Source organism: Apteryx mantelli, chromosome 9, assembly GCF_036417845.1.
Source record: "Apteryx mantelli isolate bAptMan1 chromosome 9, bAptMan1.hap1, whole genome shotgun sequence".
Lineage (NCBI taxonomy): Eukaryota > Metazoa > Chordata > Aves > Apterygiformes > Apterygidae > Apteryx > Apteryx mantelli.
Window position 1 is genome coordinate 9,426,470 of NC_089986.1, and position 14,887 is coordinate 9,441,356.

General features: G+C 35.6%; 2 protein-coding genes across 10 annotated transcripts in view; one reads left to right on the forward strand and one right to left on the reverse strand.

Annotated features, from left to right (window-relative positions):
- Window positions 1-14,887, reverse strand: part of ZMAT3 (zinc finger matrin-type 3) — a 68,667-nt gene that overhangs the window by 37,754 nt on the left and 16,026 nt on the right. For 5 of the 7 annotated variants that reach the window (XR_010885002.1, XR_001292131.2, XR_010885001.1 and 2 more), the window contains 2 exons: window positions 10,482-10,597; window positions 7,451-7,688 (listed from right to left, as the gene is read on the reverse strand). The gene's annotated coding sequence lies outside the window, so the exon portion shown is untranslated. Of the gene's footprint in view, window positions 1-164; window positions 316-7,450; window positions 7,689-10,481; window positions 10,598-14,887 lie in introns of all 7 variants that reach the window. The other 2 variants (XR_010885004.1, XR_010885003.1) reach the window with 1 other exon arrangement.
- The window catches only part of PIK3CA (phosphatidylinositol-4,5-bisphosphate 3-kinase catalytic subunit alpha), a 44,662-nt gene that overhangs the window by 24,302 nt on the left and 5,473 nt on the right, over window positions 1-14,887 (forward strand). For 2 of the 3 annotated variants that reach the window (XM_067301626.1, XM_067301628.1), the window contains 12 exons: window positions 1,229-1,334; window positions 2,692-2,844; window positions 2,953-3,087; window positions 7,282-7,406; window positions 7,793-7,874; window positions 8,387-8,551; window positions 9,161-9,264; window positions 10,596-10,767; window positions 11,117-11,223; window positions 11,670-11,791; window positions 12,481-12,559; window positions 14,463-14,633. In XM_067301626.1, coding sequence (XP_067157727.1) covers window positions 1,229-1,334; window positions 2,692-2,844; window positions 2,953-3,087; window positions 7,282-7,406; window positions 7,793-7,874; window positions 8,387-8,551; window positions 9,161-9,264; window positions 10,596-10,767; window positions 11,117-11,223; window positions 11,670-11,791; window positions 12,481-12,559; window positions 14,463-14,633 — 1,521 coding nt within the window. The remainder of the gene's footprint in view (window positions 1-1,228; window positions 1,335-2,691; window positions 2,845-2,952; window positions 3,088-7,281; window positions 7,407-7,792; window positions 7,875-8,386; window positions 8,552-9,160; window positions 9,265-10,595; window positions 10,768-11,116; window positions 11,224-11,669; window positions 11,792-12,480; window positions 12,560-14,462; window positions 14,634-14,887) is intronic. The other variant, XM_067301627.1, reaches the window with a different exon arrangement.

Sequence of the window (14,887 nt, forward strand, 5' to 3'; positions counted from 1 at the left end):
TCAAACCTACCATTCTGCAAACAGAGGATTTGAAGAAGCCCTTACTTTCACAAATAAATGACACTGTGTAATATAACACTATTACAATTCAGTCACTTAGAGGTAACATTTACCATGTTTCAGCCTTCACTGTGATTTTGCTTTAGTTAATAGATATCACATACCGCATTGCTGAAGCAGTTCCTTTCATCTTAATTGTTAATTGCTTCCTGTTCCAGTTACTTCTCTGCAGTTTAACAGCAACATAGAGTTAAGCATTTATTTGGAAAGTGTCCTGTTGTTGCCACCAGTTTTGTTTTTTCTTTCTTTATGAAGCTGTAGAAATATCATTTTGTATCATTATTGTTGAGGAATCTCATAATGTTTTAGTGTTGATACTTAACCAGTCCCCAATGTTTCAAGTTTGACTGTAAGTTAGTTTCAGTCTTTTTTATGTCACAGAACTGGCAAGATGTATTGTAGGCAACAAAACTTGAAGATGACAATCCATACATTCAATGATTCTCCTCAAATTTAGAAAAAAGGTTTGGAAGATTTTTTTTTTGTCTGTTTGTTTAGCTCTCTAAACCTCAGTTACAAAAGACTTTTCTCCAATCAAGTTCTACGTATATCAAACACTTAAAATATTTAGCAAAAACAAGTTGAAAGTCTGTACATTGTTCAGTAAGTGTAAAAATGGTGTTGCAGGACATTAGCAATATTGCTTTTGATTTCTGTATTAAGTTTCCAGCTAGGAAATATCTTTTTACTTTCTAGTATTTCTAACTTAGTTGGGTTCTGAAAGCTACGCCATGTTTTTTTCCCCATTTGCTTTTTTTCCCTGAAGTGAAAAATATTTCACAAGCTAAACTTAACATTAGTAAAACATAAGCAAATCCATTGTCTTTAGGTTATACCTACATTGACAGTTGCAGCTAGAGGGCTTGCAGGAGTGAAAGTGAATTAAGCGAATATACTTGTTACTAAGTTTTTGTTACTAAGAACTGAACTTAGCATGACTGTTCAAACAGTATTGGTGCTAGAAGGCTAATCAGGGAAGTTTTCATTCCCCAAGACAACAAATGTGGTCAAAGGCATATCGGAGGACCCTTCTTCAGTACGAAGGCATCCTCTTTAGATAGAGTTCAGGTAGAAATGTAACATGCTTTTTAGTGTAACTGTTGATTGCTTCCTAGTATCTTCAATGCTCTCTTTTAACCTGTTTTTTTCTGCTTTTTAAATGTTACAGGTGGAATGAATGGCTATCGTATGACATGTACATTCCTGATCTTCCACGTGCTGCTCGACTCTGCCTTTCAATCTGTTCTGTTAAAGGCCGGAAGGGTGCTAAAGAGGTAAAATACTTCATAGCTTTATCACAGTAACAAGCAAAACTACTTAAGTCAAGTTTGGGAAGATAGTTGGTAAACGCTGTCCTAGAAATGGGTCTTAGTGACATGTTGGATTTAGATCTGATTAAAGTAGTGATTTTTTTTTTTCTTTTATACTGTTCTGACTACCATTTTTTTGTGGTCAGAAATTAAAAAGCACTGAAAAAACCTTACCTGTTCAACACTAAATCATGTCTGTACTATATCGCTGGACAAAATGATCAAAGTTAAGTCTCTTGAAGTGTGAATTTAAGTTCCTAAAACCAAAAGTTACTTACCTATTGATTTAAAAACAACAATATTTATACTCAGATTTAGAGTTGCTTTTAAAGTAAGCAGAATTTGTGCTGCTCCAACATTTGAGGCAAGTTCCCAAACAGTTATTTTAAGTATCTAAATATAAAGCTTAATTTTAGCCACCAGCATGTTTAAATTCTGGGTTTGTGTGTAATACATACTATCTAGTTTTTGTCTATAACCAGGTTTTGCAGCAATAAATTTACAAATCTTGAGTTACTTGGGCATGGTGAAAATGCTAGCAGATATTTGTAAGTGTTTTGATATCATTCTGCAAAATGACTGGCATAACATATGGTGGCACAGAGGTTAGGTGATGGGGTAATAGTGAATGAGAAGAAGAGTTGAAGAGAAAAATATGGTACAACTTCCACAATACTGTTTTCTGCTAATCTGGGTATCTAATAACTCACTCTTGCATAAAAGTATTAGTTCTCCTGGCTCACCAGAAGGAGTTTAATATCAGAGATTGAGTTTCACAGCTTCAGATGCCTTAGAACAGTAAATTCCAATATGTTAAGGTATATTTGATATGTGAAGTATCACAGAAAAGTGGACCTAAACAAGTGTTACCAAAAGGAACCCAACAGAACTTCTGATATAACCCTACTTCTCTAATTATTTGCTCTCTTTGCCAACTTAAATTGATCAACTGATGTGGTATTAATAATAGCAAGATTATTTACTGTGCTGTTTTCCTGAATCCAATTGCTGCTTCTTCCCTCCCCATCCCAAGACTGCTTGAAAAAGTAGCAAGAGTTCATTCAGAACACACCTGTCACTTTAATTTTATGGTTAGACTGGCTTGTTTTTTATTAGCTAGAGTTTAAATGTAGGGAAAACAGCAGCTGTTTAATTTACCAAATCAAGAGTCTGATTTATCTCTCTACCAGATAGAACTTTGAACTACCATGAATATATATTTACGTTTTTAAAAATGTTTAATCTGCTTCTTATTTGAAATTGTACTACTGTGCTATAATTAATGGGTGAAACTGAGATATGATCGTTTAATCTCTTTAAGGAACACTGTCCATTGGCTTGGGGAAATATAAACATGTTTGATTACACAGACACTCTTGTATCTGGGAAAATGGCTTTGAATCTTTGGGCAGTACCTCATGGGCTGGAGGATTTGTTGAATCCTATTGGTGTTACTGGATCAAATCCAAATAAGGTAAATACTTGCATGCAAGCTTCTTCCTTAGGAGTTCCTATTCAAAATACGCTATATTCTGAATTGTATCATTCCACAGAAAAAGTAATGTAAATTTCCTTTACATAGGAAACTCCATGTTTAGAGCTGGAATTTGATTGGTTTAGCAATCCTGTAAAGTTTCCAGATATGACAGTGATTGAAGAACACGCCAATTGGACTATATCACGTGAACTAGGGTTTAACTACAGCTATGCGGGGCTGGTAAGGCAAACTCACTTTCCAAGATTAACTACTAAAATTTGAAAGTATTTTCATTTTTTAAAGTCTGTTAGTAATAAAGAAAACTTTTTCATGTATCCTGATTTATTGTAATAGAAGAAATCAAATTTTTGTCTGCTGTTTAGCAAAGTGAGTACTATGTTCTCTTTCCTTTATAGTACCAATAAAATGTATTAATGTTTCACTGGTCAACCAAAGCACATTAAAGAGAACTGTCTTACCATGCAAACTGTTAGGGACTTTTTGGCATAATTAAATTAATTCAGATGTATTTGCTTGAACTTCGCAAAAGTTGTGATTCTCCTTCAATGATACTGGTTTTTGTAGTTGCAGTTTGATGTTTGTAGGTAGGCTTTCTTGTGTAACCTAAATGTGCTTGTAACTTTTTACTTGCTGGTCTACTTTTTACTGACTAGTTAGGTCCATAAGTACTGTAAAGAACTAAAGACAGATTTTTTTTTTTCTATTTTTTTCTCGATACTCTAAGGGAAGTCCATCACAGTCAGGTATCTGCTTATGGTAGATATTGTGGCTGAGGAGTGCTGCAAGGCTCGTAACAAGTTTTTAAGGGCAGCTGGTTTCTTGGCACACTGCTGTAACTCAGATGAGAACGTAAACCATTTGAAAACTCAAAGCTAGATCTTTGTTCATTGGAACTGGACAGCAGAGAGTTGAAGGCATTGAAAAGCAATCTTTTGAATATCGGCCTCAAAGAAGAACTGAACACACCTTAATTTTTGAGTTGACTAATTATAAATATGTGCTCTTAAGTAGCACTGTAATTGCAAGTTTGTAAGAGATTTTCTTGTGTTTATGAGTGTAATATCAGTTTTTGACCAGATATGCCTTTGTTCTTGAGGTACTGAGCAACTTGTAGCGAACCCAGAGCTTCTGTTGGTCTTGTATCAGAGTGTCTGACAATTTAGTTATGTAAATACAGGATAGACTTCTAAGGTAGTATAAAAAGAGAGATACTATAGTTTGCTGGTACTGTAGGTGTGGAGGAAAAAAAAAACAGTAAAAGAAGAGTGCAACATTATTATCTGTGGTTTGGAATGGAGAACAAAAGCAAAGTAAGAAAACTATTACTGAGTTAAGTTTGAGGAAGCAGAGGAGAGGTACACATCAGAATATATAGTAAAAAATGGTGCAGTGCGCAGTTTGTACTGCTTTTTTGAAGACCTGTAATCACAAATGCAGATGAAGTTTTCAAATAGGAGTGGAACAGATATGCAGATAAATGATTAGGGGGTCTGTCTGAGTATTGGTAAACTTATCCTGACTGTCTCAGGCTGAGAACTAAAGTTGTGGGGGGTTGGGGGGTTTTTTTGTTTTTTGGGGGTGGTTTTGGTTTTTGGGGGGTAAAGTAGCTCCCTCACTACCTAGACTTATATACACTTGTTGTTTTGTTCTATCTGTAGTCAAAAATAGAAAATGGTGAGGAGAATAAGCTCTGACTTCAGTGGCAAAGTAATGATCAACTTACACTTTGAATTAAAAAAAAAAAATAAAAAAATAAAGTCTCAAAGTATTGCCGTTCCTTTTTTGTGGTAATCTTCACCATACTGTAGAAGGAGGTCATGGTGGTTAAATGTGGAGAAAGCGTATTTGCATCAATTACTAAGTTGGCAGGGAAACAGAGAAACTGGATATCACTGCTTTGTTCTCTTTCTCCTTATTCATACTGTTTTTCTTTCAGCCCTCCATGTTGTCTGCCAAACATCCTCTTACAACTCATCCTCTCTTAAGTCATTTTTCATTAAATGCTTAGTAAGTCTTCGTATCACTGGTGATCTCTTACTATTGTATTTGTTCCCTTTATTATCTTCTTTTAATGTGTGGTATCTTCAGGTCTGGAGCCAAACTTTCTATATTCAAGTACTGTGTGAATTTATGGCTGTTTGTTACATTAACTATATTTAGGGAGATAGAAGACAATGTGTTACACATCCAAAATCAAATACTAGATTACTGTGTAACAACTGCCATATTTGAAAGAGGAAAAAACGCTTGTCCAAAATAGTCAAAATCATTGAGGCAGTCACTGAAGTATGATTTCTACTTAAATATTTTCATTATGATACAAACACCATAACTATATTTTCCATTTCACCTTGAAATACATTACACTGCATTAAAAAATCAATTAATACATACTTATAAGAGATTGTTTATAGATCCATAAATATTTCAAATATGAAAGAAGAATTTTGAAATATTAGATCTAATTTACTGTCCCACAATTCATAGAATTTCAGTTTTTTCATGTTGAACACAACAGAATAAATGCATTTTCCTAGTGGGCTTCACATAAACTATGATCTTTATGATCCTCTATGCAGGTAATTTTTATACTTTTTTGACTTTCACTTACTATTTAGGATGACTCTTTCAGAATGAAGATAAATATGTACAATTTATCACTTGTTCAATATTAACTATTTAATCTTATATCAGGAGTAGAGTGATTATAAGTCATTTATCTATTAACTTCCTGCCATACTGACTTTGGCATTATTTTTTGCATTGTGTCCATTACCATAACATTTAGGAACATATTCTAGAATTTTTCCTATGCCTGCATAATGAGTAGTCCTGAAGAATTTTCCCCCACTTAAGTCCAGTCTGTGTGCTTCAGAACAGTAATCAAAAACCTGTTGGTGCACTAAGATATCACACTACTATCAGGGCGAGATATTGAAAATCCTTCCAATGGGTAGATTCATAACTTAATTTTGGGAGATGTAAGCTTGAAGGCCAGAATATTCTTGTCCCACATAATAGTAGTGAACCCATTGTGTGAATGCATAGTTCTTGCAGTTAAAGTAGAATACTTTCAGTCTTAAATATATATCATGTGGTGTCATCTGTCAACTGTTTTTACATTTATGTGCATTCTTAGAAATAACACCAATTCACCTTCTAAAGGGTGCCTTGATCCCCTACCTGGAAATCTTGGGTTGTTCCTTTCTCCAAAAAAAATTTTTTTTTGAACTCTAGACATACTGGAAAAACTCCTTCTATCAAAGATGTATGGATATTTCTGTTCCAAAGTATTACTTGAACCAGTTGAAATTTTCCATCAACAAAACTGCTAGGCAAAGCTCGGTTCATTTTTTGCCTAGTATCTTGTTTAATGTACTAAGTAAAAATTGTCTAGGGAAAGAGTAGAAGAACAAGTGCTATGGTAATTCTCCCAGTATGATTTCCCAGTCCCTGAAGTTTTACAGTTTAAGCATTTTGAACCATTCATTTTCTTCTGTATCATAAAGATGTCAAAATGTGAGTTCATTTTGAAAACATTGTCCAACCCAAGTAAAATCTTTTACACAGCTTCATCTTAAGCATCAAACTTGTTTATTACAGTTGTATTAAAAGGAATAATACAGATTCTTTAAGATTCCTGTTTTTTTGCAGTGTCTATTGGTTCTGTAGTTGAAACACTAGAAATTGCATCATTTAATATGTTGCTTTGTAAAACAAACACATGAACTCAGAGATGGAAGTTATAGGAGAAAAACTGAACTTGGCACACAGGCTATGAAAAATCAAGTAGATTTAGTTTTAATCTCTGCCATAGGTTTAAGCTGCTTCTAATAAATGAAGTCTAAGATAAATTTAATTGCAGGGTGTACCAGTTCCCTTGGCTGTGCTTTTGGGGGAATATCTTAAGCTAATTCTGGGTAATGTTTTCCAGTCTTCATCTGTGTTTAAGCTTTCCTGCAGTTTTCTACCTTTCACTCACCTACCTTTTCCCCCTCATACTTCGCTTTACCAGTTCTGACCCTTTTTCACCCCTTTCAGCAAATCTCAGCAATGTCAAAACTGGAGACAGAAGTAACCTGTTTCACTTTGTGCTATGCTAGGTGTTGTTATTCATTAGATGTCAACTGCTGCTATTTCTCCACACAGCTGATTCAGTTGAAATATATCTCTTCTTGTCCCAGTAGTGACTAAAAGTGGTAGTAGAAATCAAATCCCTATAAAATAGTCTTTCATCTCTCTTTTTCTTTTTTTAATATTGCAAGTCCTCACATGTACAGAGGAAATAGCAAGATAACATTGCATGACATAGGCTATAAATGTTGCTATGATGTTAAAATATATTACTTCATGTAGGTTGTATGACAACAGAATGCAATGTGTGGAGGCTAATGTACCTCTTTCTCTCTACAGAGTAACAGAATAGCTAGAGATAATGAATTAAGAGAAAGCGACAAGGAGCAACTGCGAGCTATATGTACCCGAGATCCTCTGTCTGAAATCACTGAGCAAGAGAAGGACTTTCTTTGGAGCCACAGGTATTTAAAAAAAATAAAAAATAAAAAATAAAAATAAACCTTACCATCACAGTGAAACTTCACTCCAAATTTGTCATGATTGTCTTGAGTTCTGCTTCCTTTTGTTTGTTCTCTACTGTTGGGGTTAGTGCTTTAGAAAAGGCACTTGAAGCATGCAGTATTGTATGAGTTAGTTCACAAGCCCATGGAGACAAGTTGTTGAAGTAATTTACGTTTTCCCCGTTGCTGTAGTCTTACTTTCCTACATGTATCCATGTACCACCTTATGATTTTAATGGGACTCTGCAGACAAAGGAAGAAAAAGATGCAAGACTGAACGGATGTAGTAGGTAGCTATCAAAGCAAAATGACAGTTTGTACATCTAAACTTTCCTTTTCTTTTACAGACACTATTGTGTAAATACCCCAGAAATTCTACCCAAATTGCTTTTATCTGTTAAATGGAATTCCAGAGATGAAGTAGCCCAGGTAACACACAGCACTAAAGAAGTTTTAAGTTTGAAGAAGCTTTAAAATACATTATTTTAAAGAAAACTTTTGGAACTTAAGGATAAATTATGTGTGTATGATATGTTGACTGATAATTTAGATGATTCAAGTTGCCACTGTAACTGGCTTATCAGTCTGTTTTTGTATGAAATCTTTTGTGTCTGATCCAGAGAAGATCTTTAGTTCTTGTTCTTAAGCTCAGTCTGAGTCTCACATTTTTCTCTTGGTGGTATTACTTGAATCCTTATTGTATTGCTGATTAGTCAATTACAATTAAATGTGAGGTTTTGTTTTTATTCTTTTTATAGTGGATAAAATAACAAAGTCAACTTGCAGCTAATACCAAGTTGTTTTAGAGGGGACTGGGAAGAAAGCTGCTTCTACTCAGAAGCAGTTTCTGTGTCTGGTGATACCTTTTAATGGGTCTGTATTACAGCTTATTCCTAATCAATGTAAGCGTATGACACGTGCCTGAACTTTCTTGTCTACAGATGTACTGTTTGGTAAAAGACTGGCCTCCAATCAAGCCAGAGCAAGCAATGGAGCTTTTGGACTGTAATTATCCAGATCCAATGGTGCGAGCCTTTGCGGTTCGGTGTCTAGAGAAGTACTTGACAGATGACAAACTTTCACAATACTTAATCCAGCTAGTACAGGTAATCTTAACATACTTCAGTAAATTTGATGTCTTAGATATATCTGATAACAACAGAGGTTTAGAAAATAAAGTAAAAGCCAAGATGTAATGAAAAAGAGGTCATGAAAAGTATCTGCAAAACGTACTTGCACTACAGATAATATAGCAGGAGGAGCTCTGAACGATGCAACCGAGTTCAGTTCAGTTTTGTAGTTCTGTGGTTTTTGTTGTAGATACCAGAAATGCTAAAATTCTGCAGAGATGCGGAACTGCTCTACTAACTGGAACAGCAGCTATTCCAGCTGTCCTAACGTATAGCAGAATATGAGCAGAAGCATCTTTTTAAAACTTTGAGCAAGTTGAGGCTAAAATACTTGGTATCAGTAAAGGAAGCATCAGATGCTAAGTTTCTGAAACACAAGCAACCTATGCACTCTGTTAGCAGATATTGTTCAAATCCTAACACATGTAAATATTAAAATACCAAAGTTGGTCATTCTGGATTAGAAAATTCTGTTTAAAACATAAGTTGTATTTTATTTAATTGTCTTAATTTGTATATTGTTCATAGAAACAATAACATCTGTGGCTGTTTTTTTTATTATTATTTCTTTTTATCCTTGACTAGGTTCTGAAATATGAACAGTATTTAGATAATCAACTTGTGAGATTTTTACTCAAGAAGGCACTGACCAATCAAAGGATAGGACACTTCTTCTTTTGGCATTTAAAGTAAGCTTAATGTCTTTTAAGTGGTGGTGGGATTCCTATAAGCTGTAAATGATAAATTGCTATAAAAGCTTGAAATATTAAATATCCCTTTTTCTGAAAATATTACCCCTTAAGCAATATAAAACAAACTTTCTTTTAAGAGTTTGAATGCATAGTTTGGTAGTACAAGGCACCCCTTGCAGTTGCAAAAAATAATAATAATAAGAGATAATTAACCTTGTACCTTGGATTTTTCTGTAATGGTGATTATGCTAAAAGCAGGGAGTCCAACTAAGATACCTAGAAGCTTCCTGTGTTGTTAGCTATTTATATCTTTGACAAATTACTGCTGTTTGGACTTTATTTTTTATGCCAGGTCTCCCGCCAGTCTTTTTTAGAAAATTATTGCCAAAATTTCAGCTGTTTCTGAAATTAAGCCAAAAAAATATTGGAAAATACATGTTTAAAAAAATGCCCATCTCTGCAGACTTCTCTGTAGAAGGCTCTATCACCTTAATGCTTTGCAAACAGCTGAGGCCTACAGAAAGCCACCCAATTTGTCCAGGTGATAAGCATTTGAAAAATTACAGTTCATACATGCTTATTAAAGACTTAATAGAGCTTGATAGGTATAATATGTCATGGTTCCTTCCTTACCAAGTATAACTTGGCTTTTTAAAGTTCCTGGTGTTGACAAGGCTGAGCATAAATCAGCCTCCACCTTACTGGATTGTATCTAGTCTCATCTAAAAATGCTGCTCTAAGCTGAGGTGTGGTCAGGCACAGAAATGGAAGCAAAGAATCTATGTTGTGTTTTCAGTTTTCTACTTTTGTTGGTACTTGTCAAGGGTAATAGAAGAAGCTACCTGATTAACGTGCATGAGGGGATGAACTTTAGGACTGTAGAAAGACTTGAAGTAGGTAAGAACAAGGAAGCTAAACGGACCACAGACTGGGATTAGCTGAATGAGAAAAGGATAAAATGAGAGAATTGAGCCTTGCTCTCAGCAAGAAACCTTGAGCTTGAACTGAAAGCTTGAGGCCAAGTATGGAGTCTCTGAGAAGCACAGTAGTAGAGAAGGACAGGATGAAGCAAGAAGGAATGGGATGGGCAGTAGAAGGAAAAAAGCCTGCGAACTGTACTGAATGAGTTGGAAGCCTGAAGTGTTAGAAGCCTGAAGCCTGGTTAGTCCAGTTAAAATAAGGTGAGTTGCAGGAAGTCAACATGAGTTACTTACGTGAGAAGAAGGACCCATAAGCAACCTTCAGAAAGAGGTTACAGGTATAGCTTCATTCTGGCACCTGTAAGTGGTCTTGTCTTTAAGCTATAACTGTTCTTCCTCTCTGTGTAGGTCTGAAATGCACAATAAAACTGTAAGTCAGAGGTTTGGTTTACTTCTGGAGTCCTATTGTCGAGCGTGTGGAATGTACCTAAAGCATCTGAGCAGGCAGGTGGAGGCTATGGAGAAGTTGATTAACCTCACAGATATTCTCAAGCAGGAAAAAAAAGATGAGACCCAGAAGGTATTATAAGCTGTCCACATACCAAAACTGTTGCTCTTGAGTAGTAGGAATTACCAAAACTGTTTTATTTGGTTAACTAGAGCAGTACTAATACTGTTCTCTTCAGTAGATAGTATGTTATCTTAGTATGATATCTTAGAAGCTGTAACATTTTCTGTGTGCACTGCCGTTGTCTACTTAAGGCAATAGAACTAAAGTTAATGGTTTCAATTTGAGTAATATGTGGCTAAGTGGAGTTGCTTATGTTGGCACTGCACAAAACCGTGCTTTAACCAAAGCTGAAATCTAATACTTACCTTCACTTGCATGTAACCAGTGTTCTCAAAACCTGAATGTGATTATTTATCAGGTGCAAATGAAGTTTCTTGTTGAACAAATGAGGCGACCAGATTTTATGGATGCTTTACAAGGCTTTATCTCTCCTCTTAATCCTGCTCATCAACTGGGAAATCTTCGGTATGGTCATCTTTTTGAAATTTGTTCAGATATTTAAGTAAATACTGTCAGTACATTCAAAGTTAACTGAATAAAATTTGTAGCAGATTAATTTGTAAAGAGTGAAGCAGTTTCAGTGTAATGCCTTAACAGACTAGAGAGCAATACTGTTTTTCTGTAAGGTGACACGAACTGTAGTCCTTTTTCCATTTGTAAAGAACCCACAGTGCCAAAGGAAAATTTAAGCCAGGTCTTCTACTGGGTTTAGCAAATGAGTAGCGTTGCACTTACCATTTTAAATTTCAGGTTGAAAATAAAAGCTCTCGATTGCGGGTTACTCGTGCATCCATAATTTGATACTAGTTCAAAGAGTTGGAAGGAAACAGGGAGAATATAGTCCTATTACAGAAACATGGTATGAGAATGAAATTATGCTTATTTCATACAAATCTTATCTCTTTTGGTAGGCTTGAGGAGTGCAGGATAATGTCATCTGCAAAAAGGCCCCTGTGGTTGAACTGGGAAAACCCAGATATTATGTCTGAATTGTTATTTCAGAACAACGAGATAATCTTTAAAAATGGAGATGGTAAGGAAAAAGAAGTGTATTCCAAATGCTGCATGTTTCTTTCAACACTTATTTTCCTATCTTACTGTCTAGTATTTTTTCTGAGCATATGAAATACATTTATTGAAGAAATTTTAAAAAATCATCTGAGCAAAGTGATTTTATTTTCCAGAGAAATTAAGCATGAACAAATAAATATTTGTCTCAAAGGCATGTAGAAATTGTGTATGTTCCAAGATGGTTTTTGTGGGTTTTGTTGGCTTTTTTTACCTTTTTAAAATCTGTTTTCCATATGCTATTTTTCATATGAAAAGTATGTAAATTTTCACTTGCCTAATTTTTTTGTAAGATCAGTTTATGGAGCTGGGACATGATATTTTTTAATACTTTTTTCCATATATGAAAATATCTTCAAGATACTGGAGTTGTATAATAATATAGCTGGTTGACATGACAATTCCACTGTCATGTTTTTAGTATATATTTTTAAACAACCTCAAAAACACTACTACAAATTTATATTCATTCTCAACTATTTAAAAGCTGTTTTTCTTTCTTATTTGTTGAGAGAACAAAACCTACACTAAATTAGGCAAGCCTCGTTTTCTTTAGAAGTACCTTGTGGGGAGGAAATAAAATATGATGTTACAAAGTGTTATTGTTCTGATGTTATGAAACTTGCAATCTCTTTTTGTATTTGACTATTCTAGACTTACGTCAGGACATGCTGACACTTCAGATAATTAGAATTATGGAAAACATCTGGCAAAATCAGGGTCTTGATCTTCGGTAAGCATTTTAAAGTAATGCTGTTCTTAATGTTTTTTGCATTGTTTTGTTACTAGAGATTACTTCTGTTCTCCCAAGGATAATAAATGTAATGCAACAAATAGGTATGTTTGTACACATTAAAGCAATTTTTAGAACCTTCAGATAGCAAAACTCCTGGTTTCTGTAAAGTGAAGGTCCTATTTGAAAAACACTTCAGTGTCATTCAAGTCATATAACGTGGGGATCTGTATACCAGGAATGGCTACAAGAGCTAACACTTAGTAGCCACTCTATCAGCTGCTGACCATATCTCTAGGATTTGCTTCGGACATATCGCTACACTCACAACCCTGCTGTTGAGCGGTGCCTAGCATAATTCTGCTCCCTCTTGTCCTGAGGCCCATCTTAAACATACAGCTCTTTCATGCCCTGTTGTCTCTAATAAACCCTGTAAACTTAAGCAAGCTTCATCCATTGTACTTTAGTTCTTTTACTATCTCCTTCTTGTAAACTAGCTGTGCCCTCAGTTAAAGTTTTAGGACTGGTGAGAGATCTTCAGGTTTGTAGAAAGATGCCCTTGTAGTTGGGATCTTCGTTTCGGTAAGCAAAGTAGGCACTCTCCAGTCTGATATGCATGAAGTTTCTCCACCTCAAAATAGTCTGTGGATATAGCAGCTGCTGCTGAATACCATTCAGTATAAACTAGTCCACTTTTGGAAGACTGAGGCTGACTAGGTGATGCTTCCAAATGTGTTTGCTGTACGGTCATTTTTTTTGGAGGAGGAGGTGGGGTAACAAAGCTGCCTCTGCACTGTGGAACCAGGCATGTTCTACAGTGCACCCAACAGTTCTCATCCCCTGATCATCTAGACCAAAGGCCCCACTGGCCTGCATCATCTCTTCTGCATCTGAGTGACTGCTTCATCTCTAATATTGTGATGAGTGGCATAATTCTGGCTTTGTCCAAGAACATGGTTTGCAGAGTCAGATTGCACAGCGCCCCTCTGTCTTGAAAAACAGCCAGCTGTTCTAATCTGCAAAATTACATCCTCTCTTACCTCTGGCCACCATTGTTTTTAAAGAGGCAGCATGGATATTGAGAAAAGAAGCTGAATAGGTATGGTGTAAGTGACAGGCTGATTAATGAAAAACAAAAAGTAAACAAAAAGTACCATCTCCCAGCTGTCCCTCTGCTAAACTGAAATGAGCATGCAGATGAGGCAGCTGGGAGAATCTGAATCTGGAGCAACCTACAGATTAACAGTGGAAAAAAGAAAATGAAGATCTAGAAATTGTGCCTCTTCCCACTAGCAATCTCTCTTTGCTAAGGCCACTGAACTGTCTGTCTCGGCTCTTGTTAGGGTACAGAAAGTCTGTTTGCTAACAGTCCAAAGTTGATGCTACATCCTTAAGAACACAGACTGCGTTCACTGTTTTTCTTTGACCTCCAAATCAGACCTTTATCCCAAAATGTAATGGCAGGTAGATATAAATGTACTTTTAGCACTTGAAAATTAACTGTTGTTACACCAAGGTGGAGAAGACCATGTCCATGGCAACATTAGCAATTGGCCCTGCCACAAGTTACTCACTGCGCTGATGTTCCATAGATTCTTAGGTCTAATACAAAGCCTCAATAGGTTTTTCTACCTTGGTATCACAGACAACTTGGATATTCCAGCATACCTAGACAGGTGTTTTCCTCTGTAGGGATGACACTTTCAGCCTAAAAAGGAAACTTCTTTTCTACAAGACTAATGATAATACACCTATAAAATATTAAAACAGGTTTTCTTATCCCAAAATCAGTAATGGATAGCACTGGATTATCTGATATGGATTATTAAACATGCCTGTTCCATGCTATTAACATGCTGGCTGTCTTAAAACCTGCTCTATAAAAATTAACTTTCTCTTTCAGGATGTTGCCTTATGGTTGTTTATCTATTGGTGACTGCGTGGGACTTATTGAGGTAGTGAGGAGCTCTCATACAATCATGCAGATTCAGTGTAAAGGAGGCTTAAAGGGTGCGTTGCAGTTCAACAGCCATACATTACATCAGTGGCTCAAGGACAAGAACAAAGGAGAAATGTGAGATTCTCTGTTGTTTGTCTTCCTGTTCATTTACTGGTTTTGATGGAAACTTCAAGAGAACTAAAGTTCATCAAGTGGGAAATTATGTCCAGCTGTATTTTTACTTGCTGTCTTCTTGGTCTAGTGCTCCTGCTTGTAGCTCTTTTAACAAGTTTGTGTTTGTTGCATGACTTCTTAGTAAAGCTGTAGTTGGAGGTAGAGGAATTATTAAGATCTAGCTTAAGTCTGTATTTTAGCAGTAGCTCATCAAA